Source organism: Psittacula echo (genome assembly GCF_963264785.1).
Source record: "Psittacula echo genome assembly, chromosome: 1".
Taxonomy (NCBI): Eukaryota; Metazoa; Chordata; class Aves; order Psittaciformes; family Psittacidae; genus Psittacula; species Psittacula echo.
In genome coordinates, this window is record NC_137735.1 from 155,630,106 (window position 1) to 155,644,621 (window position 14,516).

Here is a 14,516-nt window from a genome sequence, read left to right on the forward strand (position 1 = left end):
AAGTGTTTGGAATTTGTTGAAGTCTATGTCAGAACATCAGAAGCCACTGAAGTGACTTCTGTATCTGGAAGGCGGCACCACTGCACATTTGCTTTTTCTCTGTCATTTGGAGCTACTAGACTCTGCCATGTCTCTGAACTTAAGAGAGCTATCCAAACACACTGCCATCCCTGACATGGTTAGTATTATCCTAATACACACACTTGGGAGCTTATCAGTCAGCTGTATGTGATGTGTCTGAGAAAGGATGGATACTGAAATGTTATTTGGCAGATATGACTTTTATTACACCATAACTATTTACTAATTCATTTATACAGTTGCAAAAAACAATTGTTTTGTTGCTGCAGCAGCTGTTGAAGATAATATCTTAAGGTATACTTTTCTGACAAAAAGGACTAGTATTAACATTTATAGATAGCCAAGTATTGCAAGCTTGAATCCTGAATTATTGTAAGAAATGAAAGCATTATTTTGTCTTTTCTCTGCATGTGGGCAATTTGTGTCCAAAGTTCCCATTAGTACTAATGGGAATCGTGACATAAATCTCCCATAAAGTACACAGAGTAAAGAACAGTCGGAAGTGTGAGAATGTGGCCTTGTTATCATATCCCTCCTCTTGGCTCTTTGGTCTGGATCTGTTGACTTTGTGAAAGAGATTCTGCTTTATGGAAAGAAAAATATGAGCAATTTTCAGGATTTCTGGAAGGAATTAATAAACCACATTCTTTTAAAACAGGCTTGAGTGATTATATTGCAATTAGGATGTTGCATATATTTCTTCTGATTTTAAAGCAAACCTTTTCTAGTACTTTTCTTTTCCACTAAGTTTAGAAATATTTAAACTTCAATCCTAAAGATCACAGCATGTGAAATAATTCCACTAAAAATTAAAAAAAAAAAAAAAACCCAAACGATTTTAGTGGAATGTCAAACAGGTTTTCATTAAATTATTCACTTGATAGCTCTAACATCCAAACCAGAATAAAGAATGTGGTCGGGATAATTTATATTAGACTCTAAACATGCTGGAAATAGAAATGGTTACAACTGAAGTATCATTCTTTCACAATTTGGGGATAAATTCTGATACTGATCTACTAGAATAATAGGCTTTAATGTGGTCTGTTAAGAAGAAAAAATTACACATATGTCAAATACATGTATTAACACATCACAGAGACATTGCTGGATAATGATGTTAATGTTTTAGGCAACCAATATGAAGATCGGAATTTCTTCTTTTAAATTCTTAAATCTTTCAACAAGTGGTGTGAAGAATCTTGAATACTTCTGTGTAGTGCTCATTGACAGCAAGTACAACCAAGTGCTCTGCATCACATAGAAAGCAGAGTCTAAAGCTTTTTATTCAGAACAAATGCAAGTGTTTCGTGTGAGCAATATACACCCTCCTTGCTGAAGGTGTATGTTGGTATATAAATCAGTGTCAAGGACCAGTTTCTCTCTATTGATGTTGGCAGTGCTGATCTGGACCCTCAATGTAAAACTTGTCTGAAACTTTTACTCACCATCTTGTGCTGAATAAATGACAGCCGTGAGACTGAATGGTCCATCCCCTTTGTTGTTAAAAGCTTTCACTTTTACTTGATACTGGGTTGAAGGTGGCATTGATTCATCCTTGTGGACATACCGGCCAATCTCAGGATTAGTAACTGTAACTCTCCTCCATTCTTTCTCACCAAATGGCTTGAAAGCCACTATATAACCGAAGTTATTGCCATAGTGGTATTCTCTTGACAAAGGCTAAAGAGGCAAAAGATATTTTTTATAGCCAACTAAACAAATAGATCTCTAATGAAAAAAAATATAATACAGAAAGCATTGATATTCACAATGTAAAAATGCTGAATTTCCATTTTCTCCTGGTTTGCTTTTACAGTTTGCTCCCACCCTCTTTAAAATATGCTATCTTCATTATGCAGATCTGCAGTAGCAGCATATCTGCTACAAAAACATTTTAAGATCTTGCTCCTCTCCCAAACTCAGTGCAAGACACATCATGTTATCTCCTCCAGATAGAAACAACGACTGTGTCCTAAAATTATTGTCAGCTGTAGCTAGCAAAAAAGGCTGTCTTAAGGAGTGATAGTAAGTATGTAACACAGGCACACCATGGATCTATGTGCATGTGAGGAGATAGATATTCTTGTGAAACAGAGAGAGAAAAGAAAACTTATGTGGCTGGTCCAAATTATATTCATTTACCTGAAGATTTTCACCTAGACCACTTGCACAGCTGATGAAAAGAGATGGATACATTCAAAGAATCATTTATCCTACCACTTTTCACTGATGATAGAGGGGGTCCAGTTGCTGGCTTAGACTATCTATCTAGCTTCTAATTGGTACAAGTTTAAGAGAAATTACTCCTACTTTCATCATAAGCATTAAATATACCAAAATATTTCTTTAAACCATAGCCAATTTCCAATACCCAGGAATGGTGGGAAATACAATATTATGGAAGATGATCTGCTATAACGAATTTGGCTTAATTTACCAAAGCTGTACGTTCAGTAACCCCTCCTCAGTTCATGGAGCCTTTACCACAACTATTAGACAGTGTACTCAACAGGCCAAAATCATGTCATTCATCGCTGCACCTGAAGGCTAACCAGAAGCATCCTTTGAAAATAAATTTCCTGCATCACCTTTTCCCATACTGTAAACCCCACAGAGATGAAACAGCAAAGGGAAAGGGGCTGGAGCAGTACAGCAGAGAATCTTCTCCTTTTCTGCCCTCTTCTGTAGCCCTTCAGCCAACATGTGTGGAGATATTCTAAGTAAGGATTCATGAAACTTAGATGTTATTAGTGGAACACGTAAAAAAAAACCCAACCTAGCTCATAAATTTTGATGTTCATGTTTGATGTAAGCTAGAATGAAACCCCAAAAATTCTCTAAAAAAGAAAATTCTGATGAAAACTCATCAAATTTCTGGAACAACAGAAATATGTAAGTTTTGTCTTCAGAAACATAACACATGGATTAGAACACCAGTATAGATAACACAACAAGAAGAAAATTAAGGCAACTTTGCCATTCAAAAAGTAAAAGATTTCCTGGAGTGGGTCACCTTCGATAGCTCTTCTTCTGAATTGTATGTTCTTCCTCTTCTATGTTGCTGCTTAAATTGAACCAGAATCCTATCTCATATGCCAAAGTAAGCAGCCTGGATGTGGCCCAAGTTTCAGAACGATTTTCAGCCAGAGCAAACTTTGGAAAACCAGAACTAGAACTTACAAAATATGTTCTGGGAGGTCTTTTATAAAATGTTGAAAGCAGCTTGCCTCCAATGGCTATACATAATAAGTAAGTGCAAGTAGCTGAATAGTTTGTAGCATCTATTAAAAACTTTGAAAAACAAAACAGACGAGGGAAAGACAAATGGGGGAAAATGAGGAAGAATGGGCATGCCGCTCCTAGCTTTATTTCTCAGTTCTTTCAAAACAAGACTTAGAAGAGCTTTGATTGTATCTCTGGCTGTCTCATTCAACTCAGGCTTATGAATCATAACAAAAACTGAAAGAGGGTTGGCAGCAACATGTGAACCTGCCATACATTTTGTTCTGCTCTTCTTAATTAAGGATATTTTGAGTTGCATATGCAAATGTCAGCACATTTGGTGGAATCAAAAGATACCTTCATCTTAGCCTTACAGATAGATAGATTGTTTTCTGTCAGATAGATTCTGTAAATGTAATGCCTCTGTCCAAAAACACTTGCTAGATATAGTTTGGAAGATTCTTGGGAATTATATATTTGAAGCCATGCTTAATTTGTCTGAGTTACTCATTAAAGGACTGATGTAAAAAGCATGATATTAGATAAGCAAAATAATTGGAATATGAATATAGGAAAGACTGAAGTGATCTTCTACTTCAGATCTTGCATTAGTCGTTGTTGTCCTGGTTATATTTTTCTTTTTTTTAGTTCAGTCACAGCCAAGTTTTCACTGTACTGAAAATGCCCCAAGTACGGGTTTTCAACATGCAGTGCAAGAAGTAGCTTTGTAATTTCTTAAAGTTTTTATAACACAGCACTTGTGAAGAAACAATAAAATAATCTAGATCTTGTGCAACTGACCATTGCATGTGTTCTTATCTGACTTCTGCTCTTCAAAAATAAATACAGATCAGAATCAAACCAGTTAGGACCCATTTACTTCCAAACCTATTTGTAGTAGAACTAAGAAATAACATTTTCAATGTATTTTAACAGAAATGTGGATCTTCCTTTTACAGAAAGATAGATTTTTTTCTTTAGGCAAATTGATTCCTAAAATACTTAAGAAGACGGAATAAATATTTTGAACTGAATTAAAAAAAACCCCAAACAAACAAAACAAACCAGGAAAGCTCAAATCTGTTAGCCCAAAGATATGGCTGACTTTCTGTGTCATACTTGAGAATTTCTCCAACAAGGTATAATCAACCTTAAGTACAAAAAGAAGGAACTATGCATCAGAATTAAAATTTGTACATTTGCAAGGAGGATCCCTATACAACAATGACAAAGTTGCTGTTGGAATTATGACATTTCCACAAAAAAAAAAAAAAAAGAGACCCTCTTCATAGAGATAAATTACCTGCTAATCTGAAATTAATCCTCAAAGACGCAAACGTAATGTGCCTTATGTGCCTCATAGCCTTATGAAGGCAAACAGAGAGGTCAGTAGCAAGATAAACTCAGTAGTTTTTTTCAAACATAACATTTAATCATCTTTATTTGCCAGAGGTAATGCTTCTGTAACTCTGTTTTTGCTGGATACTGATAGGCTCTGGCATGAATTAGACAGGCGTTTTTTTTTCCTCTATTTTACCTCCTTAGTTTTCCCAAACACCATTAAAAAGACTTTACTCTCTTTTTCCATGCAACTTTCACCTACAGGACAAGTTTGCTTATAAGTCCTTATCCTCTCTTGTTCTGGGTTCTGCTTTCTTCCCAGTTTCTTGTCTCTTTCCCTTCTTCCTTGGATTGTTTTTTTTTTTTTCTCCACAGTATAGGCAAATTTTAAAAACCATTGCTTCAATATCAGAACACCATTTATATAAAGACAGAATTTATATATATATATATATATAAGTATTTACAAGACTTTTTAAGAACAAAATGTCATGGACTGAATACCTACAGTACACGAGAGAGATGAGATTTTCAAAGCTTTGCTTACTGAAAAGCTTGTCTGAACACTCCAATTTTTTGAACTTTGTATTCCATTATTTTTGTAGTCAACATTTTATCTCTGTACCTTTCCCTTTTCCTTATTTTGCTTAAAACATAATCATTAAAGAAAAATCAATGGCTTGGAGAAAAAAAAACCATCATCATCAGTACATGGATACCAATGAATGGCTAAATTGTGGCATGGGGCAACACTGTTTTGTGTTACCAGTCACATTAGCATAAACTAAACCTCATAAAATGTGACTATACAAGAATTCCCTTAAAACTTAATAACAGGCTAGTTTATAAAATGGTATTTTTTTTAATAAAGCCTGTAAATATGTGCACAAGCACATTAAAGTCATAAGGCATTCTACTTTTAGTTGTAGTAAGGAAATCTGCATGCTATTCAGTTATAACTTACAATAAGCCTCAAAGAAATATACAATATAAAGAATTTTCAAATGTGGTTAAATCAATGCATTTTTTTCAAACACTTTGAAGCACACTCAGAGAATGTTTTAGATTGTATTTTAGAAATGTCCAATACATAAACATCTAAAATTTTGTCTTCTTCATTCCTTTTTACATATTTTTATGAGAAAAATCTGAAAACTTATATACTGTGTACAAATCCTGCTCTCACAGGTGCCAGTGACAAACCTTCCATGGGTACCAGAAGTAGCAAGATCAGATACAAGTAAGCACAGGTTTTGTACATCTTAGTGCAGTACCTACCATCCATGTTATTGTCAGCTCTCGATTGCTTCCACCCCCTCCTCCAACATCAGAAGGAGCCACATTAGGTGCTAAAAAAATAGAAGAGATGACAAAACTTACTACAAAGTATGCAGTCCGTAAAATATCACTATTTACATTTCTTTTTACAGTACCCAATGAGCACTCATGGCACACACAATAACGATAGTCTGTGACAGCTGTCAGAACCTGTGGACTTTACAAGTCTAATATATAGCTACTGCTGCAGGAAACATTCCAGTTCTAACCATAGCCAGCAATCATTTTTCTTTTTAACTATATTCTCTACAAATATTTAATTGAATATTTAGAAACTCAATACTCCTCATAGGTCCTTGGAGAAGTACTGCACGTTGTTCTTGTGCTTCCTCAGATGTTAGTATGCCAAGAGCTCGAGCACTCAGGACTTACTTACGCACGTATTTACCTTAACAGACTGCTCCATCTACTTCAATGAATCTACTCGCAATGTGTAAGATTAAACCCATGGATATATCTTTGAAGCATCTGGCAACCTAATCCTACTGTAGATTAGCGGCATATGTTCAGAACGGGTAGATGCATTAACTATATGCCTTATCTACAAGAATATGTTCTTTGTGCTAAAAATTCTTATATGATCAGACATTTCTTCACTAATGAATGAATGTCACAAGATAGTAAGGGGATAGCTCCTAAGTGCTCTCACACCATTTAAGTAAGATATTTGCTGAGGCCTTCTCTGAGGGTCAGCTGAGGAAAAACACAAAGCAGAGATAAATTCATTTTCAGTAAGGATAAAAATATGTAAGAATATATTTGAAATTGAAATCAGCATTCAGTGCATGGTTTGTGCTATTTATTTCTGGCTTTTTAGAAAACAAGTTATGCAAGAACAAGACTAAACATACATATCTTGACAATTCCAGAGGAAGCTGGAACTTATTACTCTACCTTTAGTTACTACTGAAATACACAGTAGTCACACTATCTATTATAATCATATAACTTTAGTGCTTAAGTAGTCAAAGAAGATACACAGGCTGCCAGAGAAGAGAAAAAGGACTGTCTTATGTGCTAGAAATAACCCTTTTCAAGAGAATCTCCCTCATTCTCTCAGCCATTAAACCCAGGTTTCACTCTCCATTAAGACCAGGTTACTTATTCATACAGCTATACTTAGGCAATTACTCTAATGCATCCAGAAACTAAAATATACAAAAGCAGACTTTGAACCACTGAATTACAAGAAATCATTGTGAAACGTGCTATTGATGAAGCAAGCAGATTTCATTAAAAAGAAAAATTATAGCACACATTCTTGACATGCTAATAAAAGTTACTGAAATTACAGTTATCTAAAAGAGACTTCAAAATTGAAGAAGACTGATAACATTTGAGTTTAACACGCATTATTCGCCAGCCATACAGTACAACAAAAATGCAGCACTGATTAACAAATGTTTAAAATAACTACAGTGTGTGGATATGGGTTGTTTGTGCAATAAAGTGTTTACCTTCTTCAGATTTACATGAAAATGCACATGCAGTGCTGGTTCTGTAGTACCATGAAAGCTGACAGTGCAACCCAAATCCTGTTATTGCTGCTTATAACAAATTCTACCTCCCGGCAGAAAATGCACTTGGGCACAGAAGTTCATCAGCAAACTTATACTAATTTATACCCTACTTTGGCATGGCCAGAAGTGCTGGCTGATGCCTAGAAAGACTACATTAACATTTTGCTTTGTTTCATCAAAAAGTCTTGCTGTGAGATGACAATGGTGTTATGCATGGGGAATCAGACAACAAACTGAACAGACTACCTCTTGCAAAAGCACTGCATCCTGTGCATCCTATTACAAAACTGGATTTTTTGGGGAAGGTTACAACGAATACCATGAACACTGCGGCACACTGCGAACTGAAGGACACTATCATTAATCAACATGTGAGCATTATTTTCCCTTCCCTTTCTGTTTATTTTCTGACATTTCAAAAATGTCTACTGTGCACCAAGCACCCCAGGAAGCATGTGTAGATTTCTCACTTAGATTCCTGGGCCTTCAAATACAGCTTTTAAGTCATAAAGCGTTTGATGTTAGTAGTCAATTTTATAGGCAATTTCCTTCTACTTCAGTGTTAAAGTTCTGTGGCTTTTCTCTCCCTGTCCATATTAATTTAATCAATTTGCATTTCCTTTCTCCCTAAGGAACAAAATTTTTACTTGACCAGATGCGGGTCTTTTTTATTAAATATCTTGAAATTTGCAATGCAAGTACATTTTGTTTTGAAAATACAGTCTGATCAAAGTAATGACCTAGCAGGCATCATTACAAAAATTAATTTTAACACTTTATTATGAGATTTTAGTTTCAAATCTCAAGCTATGGAACAACAATTGTAAGTATATTTAGGTTGCACATGGGTGCTAATGTGTGTTAAGGAGGATATAGAATCATAGAATCATAGAATAGTTAGGGTTGGAAAGGACCTTGAGATCATCTAGTTCCAACCCCCCTCCCATGGGCAGGGACACCTCACACTAAACCATGTCACCCAAGGCCTCATCCAACCTTGCCTTGAACACCGCCAAGGATGGAGCATTCACAACCTCCCTGGGCAACCCATTCCAGTGCCTCACCACCCTCTCAGTAAAGAATTTCTTCCTTAGATCCAATCTAAACTTCCCCTGTTTAAGTTTGAACCCGTTACCCCTTGTCCTCTCACTACAGTCCCTGATGAAGAGTCCCTCCTCAGCATCTTATAGTGGTGCTAATATGTGTTAAGGAGGATATACTGGTATACAGTCTTTTTTTAGTGATACATCACCTCCAAGAGCACTCCTATCTCCTTTGTAGAGTCAAACCAAAATGTATTATCTTGAACAACAACACCTAATTCCTCATTTTTAAAAATTCATTTTAAAAAGTATGTGCTTGAACCTAAAGGATATAGTTATATATGCTCTGAGATTTTAATACTGAGTAATTAAACCGATAAGAGCATACGTTGCGTCAGATAATGTCACATCTTTGATGTGGAGTAAGAAAACACAAGCCCAAACCTTCAGTCTCAGAAAAATGGCATTATCCAGTATAACACACACATCCTGCCATATATTCTTCAGTTAGAATACAAACCAAACAGCAAATGCACATTTTCCTTGTTCAATACACACATTTTTTCCTAAGTCCTCTACCCTGGTCCCAAGAATGTGAATGCATTCATACATACACAGCCTGACTTATGGATACAGTGAGGGGTCTCTGAAAGATACAGTATATTTCTGTTTCAGCAATGGAGGCAAATTTGCTGTTTGCATCATGATGATTTCCAGTCTGCTTTGATACTATCACATTTGAACAGTCTGGTATTTGCTGACTAAAATCTACAGTAGTGGGTGGCTGAAAATATACTCTCTGGACTTGCATCTTATAATGAGTTGGGTTTTGGTTTTTTTTTTTTTTTCAAATGAAAACCAAAATTACAAAATTGATTCATAAACTTGTGAAAATTCAGTTTACGTACGAGCGCCTTCAGTTCTAATTCTCTGTGATGGCATACTAGGTTCTCCTGTCCCCAAAGTGTTTGTTGCTATTATCCGGAACTCATACTCCATCCATGGAATTAAATCAATCACAGTAGCAGATTCCATATTTCCTTCAATATCTGCTGGTTCTAAAAAGGAGAAGAATTTGCTTTAGAAAACTGCATTTTTACACTAGGATCAGCCGACAATGTGGTTGATTTCAGCAAAACTATTCTGCAGTCCCACAGAGCCAACTGAAAGAAACTTAATGTTGTATGTTGGGAATACCACATTTTACAAGGAGTACTCATGGCAGTAACTAGGAATTTGGAAACTATGACACTATATAGTATAAACCCTTAGAGACCTGTATGTTTTAACTGGGTGTGAACCAGCAAACACAGTAGACATAGTTATGAAATATACTTACTAATTACATATTGTAGTTGCAGAATTTCATTTTAAATACAGACAAATGCAATGAGAAATCTGGAATGCAAAACCAGTAAAATAAAAATTCATGATATAGACATGGATATAGATATGCAAATGTAGGGTTCGATCAGCTGATAAAGAGTGATTTATAAATTGTAGTCCTATTTTGTGTACCTTATTAGAGAGCACGTTACAACTTGCTACCTAGTTCAGATCCAACAAGGGTAAAGACTTCTTTACTATAAGTAACTCATGACTGTCTACAGTTCACAGACAATAGGGGTTGTTTCTATAGCTGTCTGCAGTTATAGAAAGCGGATTTTCATTTATTATGTGCGTGAAGAGTGGTTTGTCAAATTAATCTTGGATTCAGAGGGAGATGAGAAATGAGAGATTCTGCACTGGGAAGTTGATTTGGAATTAGAGTATAAATGCAATGACTGCAAAAAACCCCAGGCATGGCGGTGTAAGTACTGGATGACGACACAACATTCCTCTACCTAATGATCTTTAAATTCTTCATTCCAAAGTGAAGCCCTGTAGGAGAAAGAAAACCACTTTCCATTTTCTTTCCTCCTGCCCACCAGCCTCCCACATCCTTACTCAAATTATTTTTCTGTCCAGTCAGTAGATCCATTGCAAACCTCCTATGGCATCCAAGCCATGATATAAATTTGTCATTCCCCTTCATGGGCCACATTCAATCTCTTCATTTAATCCTAATGTGCCACAAATTCCCAGAATAATTATGAACACTCAACACAATGAGAATCTGATTCCCTTAACTGGGAAGAGCAACATAAATGTAGACAACTTGTTACATAACCCATTCAGACATATTTCCATACTGTGAAGTAGAATACATTTCTTTCATGAAACACACTCAATGTTATGCAACATGAGATGAATGATTTGGGTTGGGAATAATGGTAATAGCAATAACAACAATAATTCCAAAGTGCAATGCCAAAGTATATTTTTTTCTCCCACACATTGAAAATTAGCAGCATTAAATGATAGCCTAAACACTGATGAAAGATCTGTTTGGACTGTTCATCATGTGACTTTCATATGAAAGCGAACACTGAGCCAAGCTGGGAGGAGCCAAGAAATTAAGTAAAAGCTGCAGTGGTGCCAGTGATGATTACTATGGTGATTTTGCCTATTTTTTGAGGGAATCATCTATAAATCAGAATTACTCAGTGCAGTTCAAATGAAAAAGCAATGATTTTGAAAACACCAGAATAGTTAATTTTAACTGTTCAACTACTAGCTTTTTAAAAAGGTAATTCAACAATCTAGATTCCTACCTGTCCAACTCATCATGTGAATCTCACTCAACATGCTACAGGATAACTCAGTCTGACTACATGTCTCAATGACTATCTCATTAATTCTGTGAAGCGGTAGAACTTCAGAAGTACAGAGAAGTGCATCCTACCATGTGTGTAACACTGCAAATAGGGAATCATCCTGAGAAGTGAGAAAGATGGGCTCAAGTGTCTGCTCTGAACCAGAGCAAAGATCTGAGTCCAACACTTGTATCTCCTACCCACATTTCTAGTTCCAGTAACACACAACACAAAAGGAAGCAAGATCAGAGCTGCCACCCTTGTTTAAAATTTATCCTGAGAAAAGTAGAGGCTGGTCTAAAAGGATCCTCCCTCCTGCATATATTGTTACTGAAGCAAATCATCAGTTATTTGAACAGCTCTAACTTCTACAATATTTTTTTATTTTCTTTTCAAAGTTCGAAGAATTCTCTTATACAGAAGCTATTCAATAAGATATAAGAGATAGGAAGGGACTGGGAACTTTCTATTTCTATTTTCCAAGGTATTTTAACGTGTTATGTGCTGATGCTGGCTGCTGGAGGTAATTATATACAATACAGCTACATATACCACATATTCTAGGAGAGAAATATGATTTAAGGCAGTAGGCCTAGTATTTTTAACTTTTTACTCTAAGAATGTAACAAATTTTCAGGCCAATATGTCAGTCTATTTCTTTGACACCTACCTCTGTAGTTTCAAGGGACAGCTTAAATGAAAGGCAGTAGCTGAAAATACTTACATTCTTAGTATTTAGAAATGCTGACTATGTGATGCCTTAATTCTGCAGAATTGCACTTCAGTTATAATTTATTACAATGGCATAATAATCATATTGATAGGACAACTCTGTCTAGCTTGTGGCAATTCTATCCATCATAAAGCATTCAAAGATACTACTAGTTTAAAAATATTTTAATAATTTATGTGTTTATGTTAAACCTTGCAAAAAACTATATATTAGCATGCCATGTGTTCAGGTAGGTGCATCCTCAACTGCAATTATGTGGCACAATGATGACATCCAGTGGTTAGAAGGATAATCTTAGCCATGTTTTCTCTAGGGATACAAGTTTTAATGCAACTGGAACTTATCCTGTTCCCAGGAAAAAAGCAGACAATTTTAACCAACTTTCTGCATGACAAATAGAGAAATAAAGACATTTGTTTGCCATCAAAATTAACCTGTAAATAAATCTTTAATGATTCTAGCAGCTGATGTGGAATGTTTTAAGCAACAAGGAAAGAGGCAAAAACCAGGTAAAAACTCTGTGCTGTTCTTTTCTCTATTTCTTGATATTCAGTTCAGGCCTTCAAAGTGCTAGGAACAAACCTATCGACAACTTATTGACAGGATGGTACCTGCTCCCAAACCCTGTAGCAGACATTAATAGCATCCCTGTTTTCTTTTTATTATGATTATTTTCTGATTAGACAAATTTTCTAACAGTCAAACACTTAAAAACCTATTGGCTTTACTACTTCTGGCATTACTCTTACCTGTTTTGGCATCTTTCCACTCTTCAGATAGAAAGGTTTTTGACTGGATAGTGTATTTAGAAATTGGGCTATGATTGTCTGTTCCACGACTCCAGGTAAGTGCTACAGCAGTGTCTCTAACTTCTTCTACTCTTATACCTCCAGGAGGGCCTGGAGGACCTGATAAAAAAAACAATGGCAGTTCAATTAACAACTTAAATATTCTGAAAATGAACATTCATTAAATTATACTTGTACTTCTATGATACAAGGCTTTTGAGTCTCACTTTCTACTTAAGAACAGGTTGAAAAAAATATATACATTTTAATACTCTACAGAGTGATTCAGAGGATAAATGCTCTTGCATATAACAAATACCAAATGAAACTTCCATGACTCTGGCCTAAGTAATAATATTGAGAATTGCAGAAACCCATGCCAAAAATGCGGAATCCACTACACCCACTGAACTAAAAGCAATCTTGTGAACTACATGGGTGAAAACAAACAACCGCTGTGCTCCAGAATCACCGCACAAAGAACAAGGAACAGAAGCACCAAAGGAAAACATTTTCCACAAAGTAGCCATTCCACATCTGCCCTTTCAGTCTTGATCATCAAGAAGGACCTATAAAATAATTTCTGAGGAGTATTTCTTTTTCTTCAAAAGACAGATACTTGAAAGTTTAATTTTAAATTTCCTGGCTCTAGTGAATATAAAAAGTCATGAACTAAATACAGATGATGGCACATTACTACGCTCCCAGCATCCAGCTAAATCATTATGGGTAGAAGTTGCTTGTCTTAAACTAGCTCACAGTCTCATTTCTATGCTTTTCAAGTATCAAATACTATTTTGGCTGAAACTGCCTACTTAAAATAGATACGTTAAAATATCAGCAGTTATTCTCAATCCATACTTTAAGTTTGCTTGTTCAGATTTGGAGAAATTTGCCTCTGTTCTCAAAACTTGCCTGTTTTTTCCTGGTGTATCACTAAACCTAATAAATGGCATTACATCTCTTCACCAAAGCTCATCTGTTTTATTTCTGAACAATAATAACAGAGAAAAACTGCTGAAGTGAATGCTTGCATTTTTCTTGGTGTATTTTTTAAATGTTAAAGATTTCCTTCTAATTACTACTGCTCCCACTCCTCTGTTTTGTCTGGGTAATATTTTCATTGTTGCTGTGCTGTGACTTGGTCCCCCAAAGAGAGGCTAAAATACGTAGATCAACAGGCACAGGTGATTATTTTCACGGACTAGAGAGCTAAGAAGAGAGTGATGCAGGTGCATACATATGTGAGTATAGGAATCTTTATCTGCAAAAGACACCACAGTGTTCAGCAAATTGTACTAAACTCCCTCAAACTTACAGTAACTCTAACCCAAAGCTTAGTACCTACTAAGAAACTTGGCCTATAGATATTTTCAGATCATGCTTTTAACATTAACTCTTCTGGTTTTGTTATTATGCTTCTGTTTTATACGGTACACAGTTATGTGATACATATCAAGTGTTGTGTAAAAGCAGAGGCAGTGCATTAGAACTATTGAGAAGTATTTTCTGATTCCACATTCAGAGATAACAATATGCCAACATGATTCAGGTAATTATCCAACAATCTGATTGAATGAGACACAGAACATATTGAAAAAACAAGCAACAACAGGATATATTTCTCTGCAGTACTTACAGAGAAACCACAGAAAACCGAAACAAAAACAACACAACAAAAAGAATGGAATGAGATTTCTACATGAGATCTGAACACAAAGTGTGCCAACTTATCTTCAGCTCTTGAGCTC

The 14,516-nt window shown here is 35.7% G+C and overlaps 1 protein-coding gene across 1 annotated transcript in view; it reads right to left on the reverse strand.

Annotated features, from left to right (window-relative positions):
- CNTN1 (contactin 1) overlaps nucleotides 1–14,516 on the reverse strand; it is a gene marked incomplete at both ends in the record, with an annotated part of 137,298 nt that overhangs the window by 26,228 nt on the left and 96,554 nt on the right. Inside the window, 4 exon segments of the mRNA XM_080631191.1 lie at nucleotides 1,530–1,764; nucleotides 5,926–5,996; nucleotides 9,457–9,606; nucleotides 12,727–12,885. Coding sequence (XP_080487317.1) covers nucleotides 1,530–1,764; nucleotides 5,926–5,996; nucleotides 9,457–9,606; nucleotides 12,727–12,885 — 615 coding nt within the window.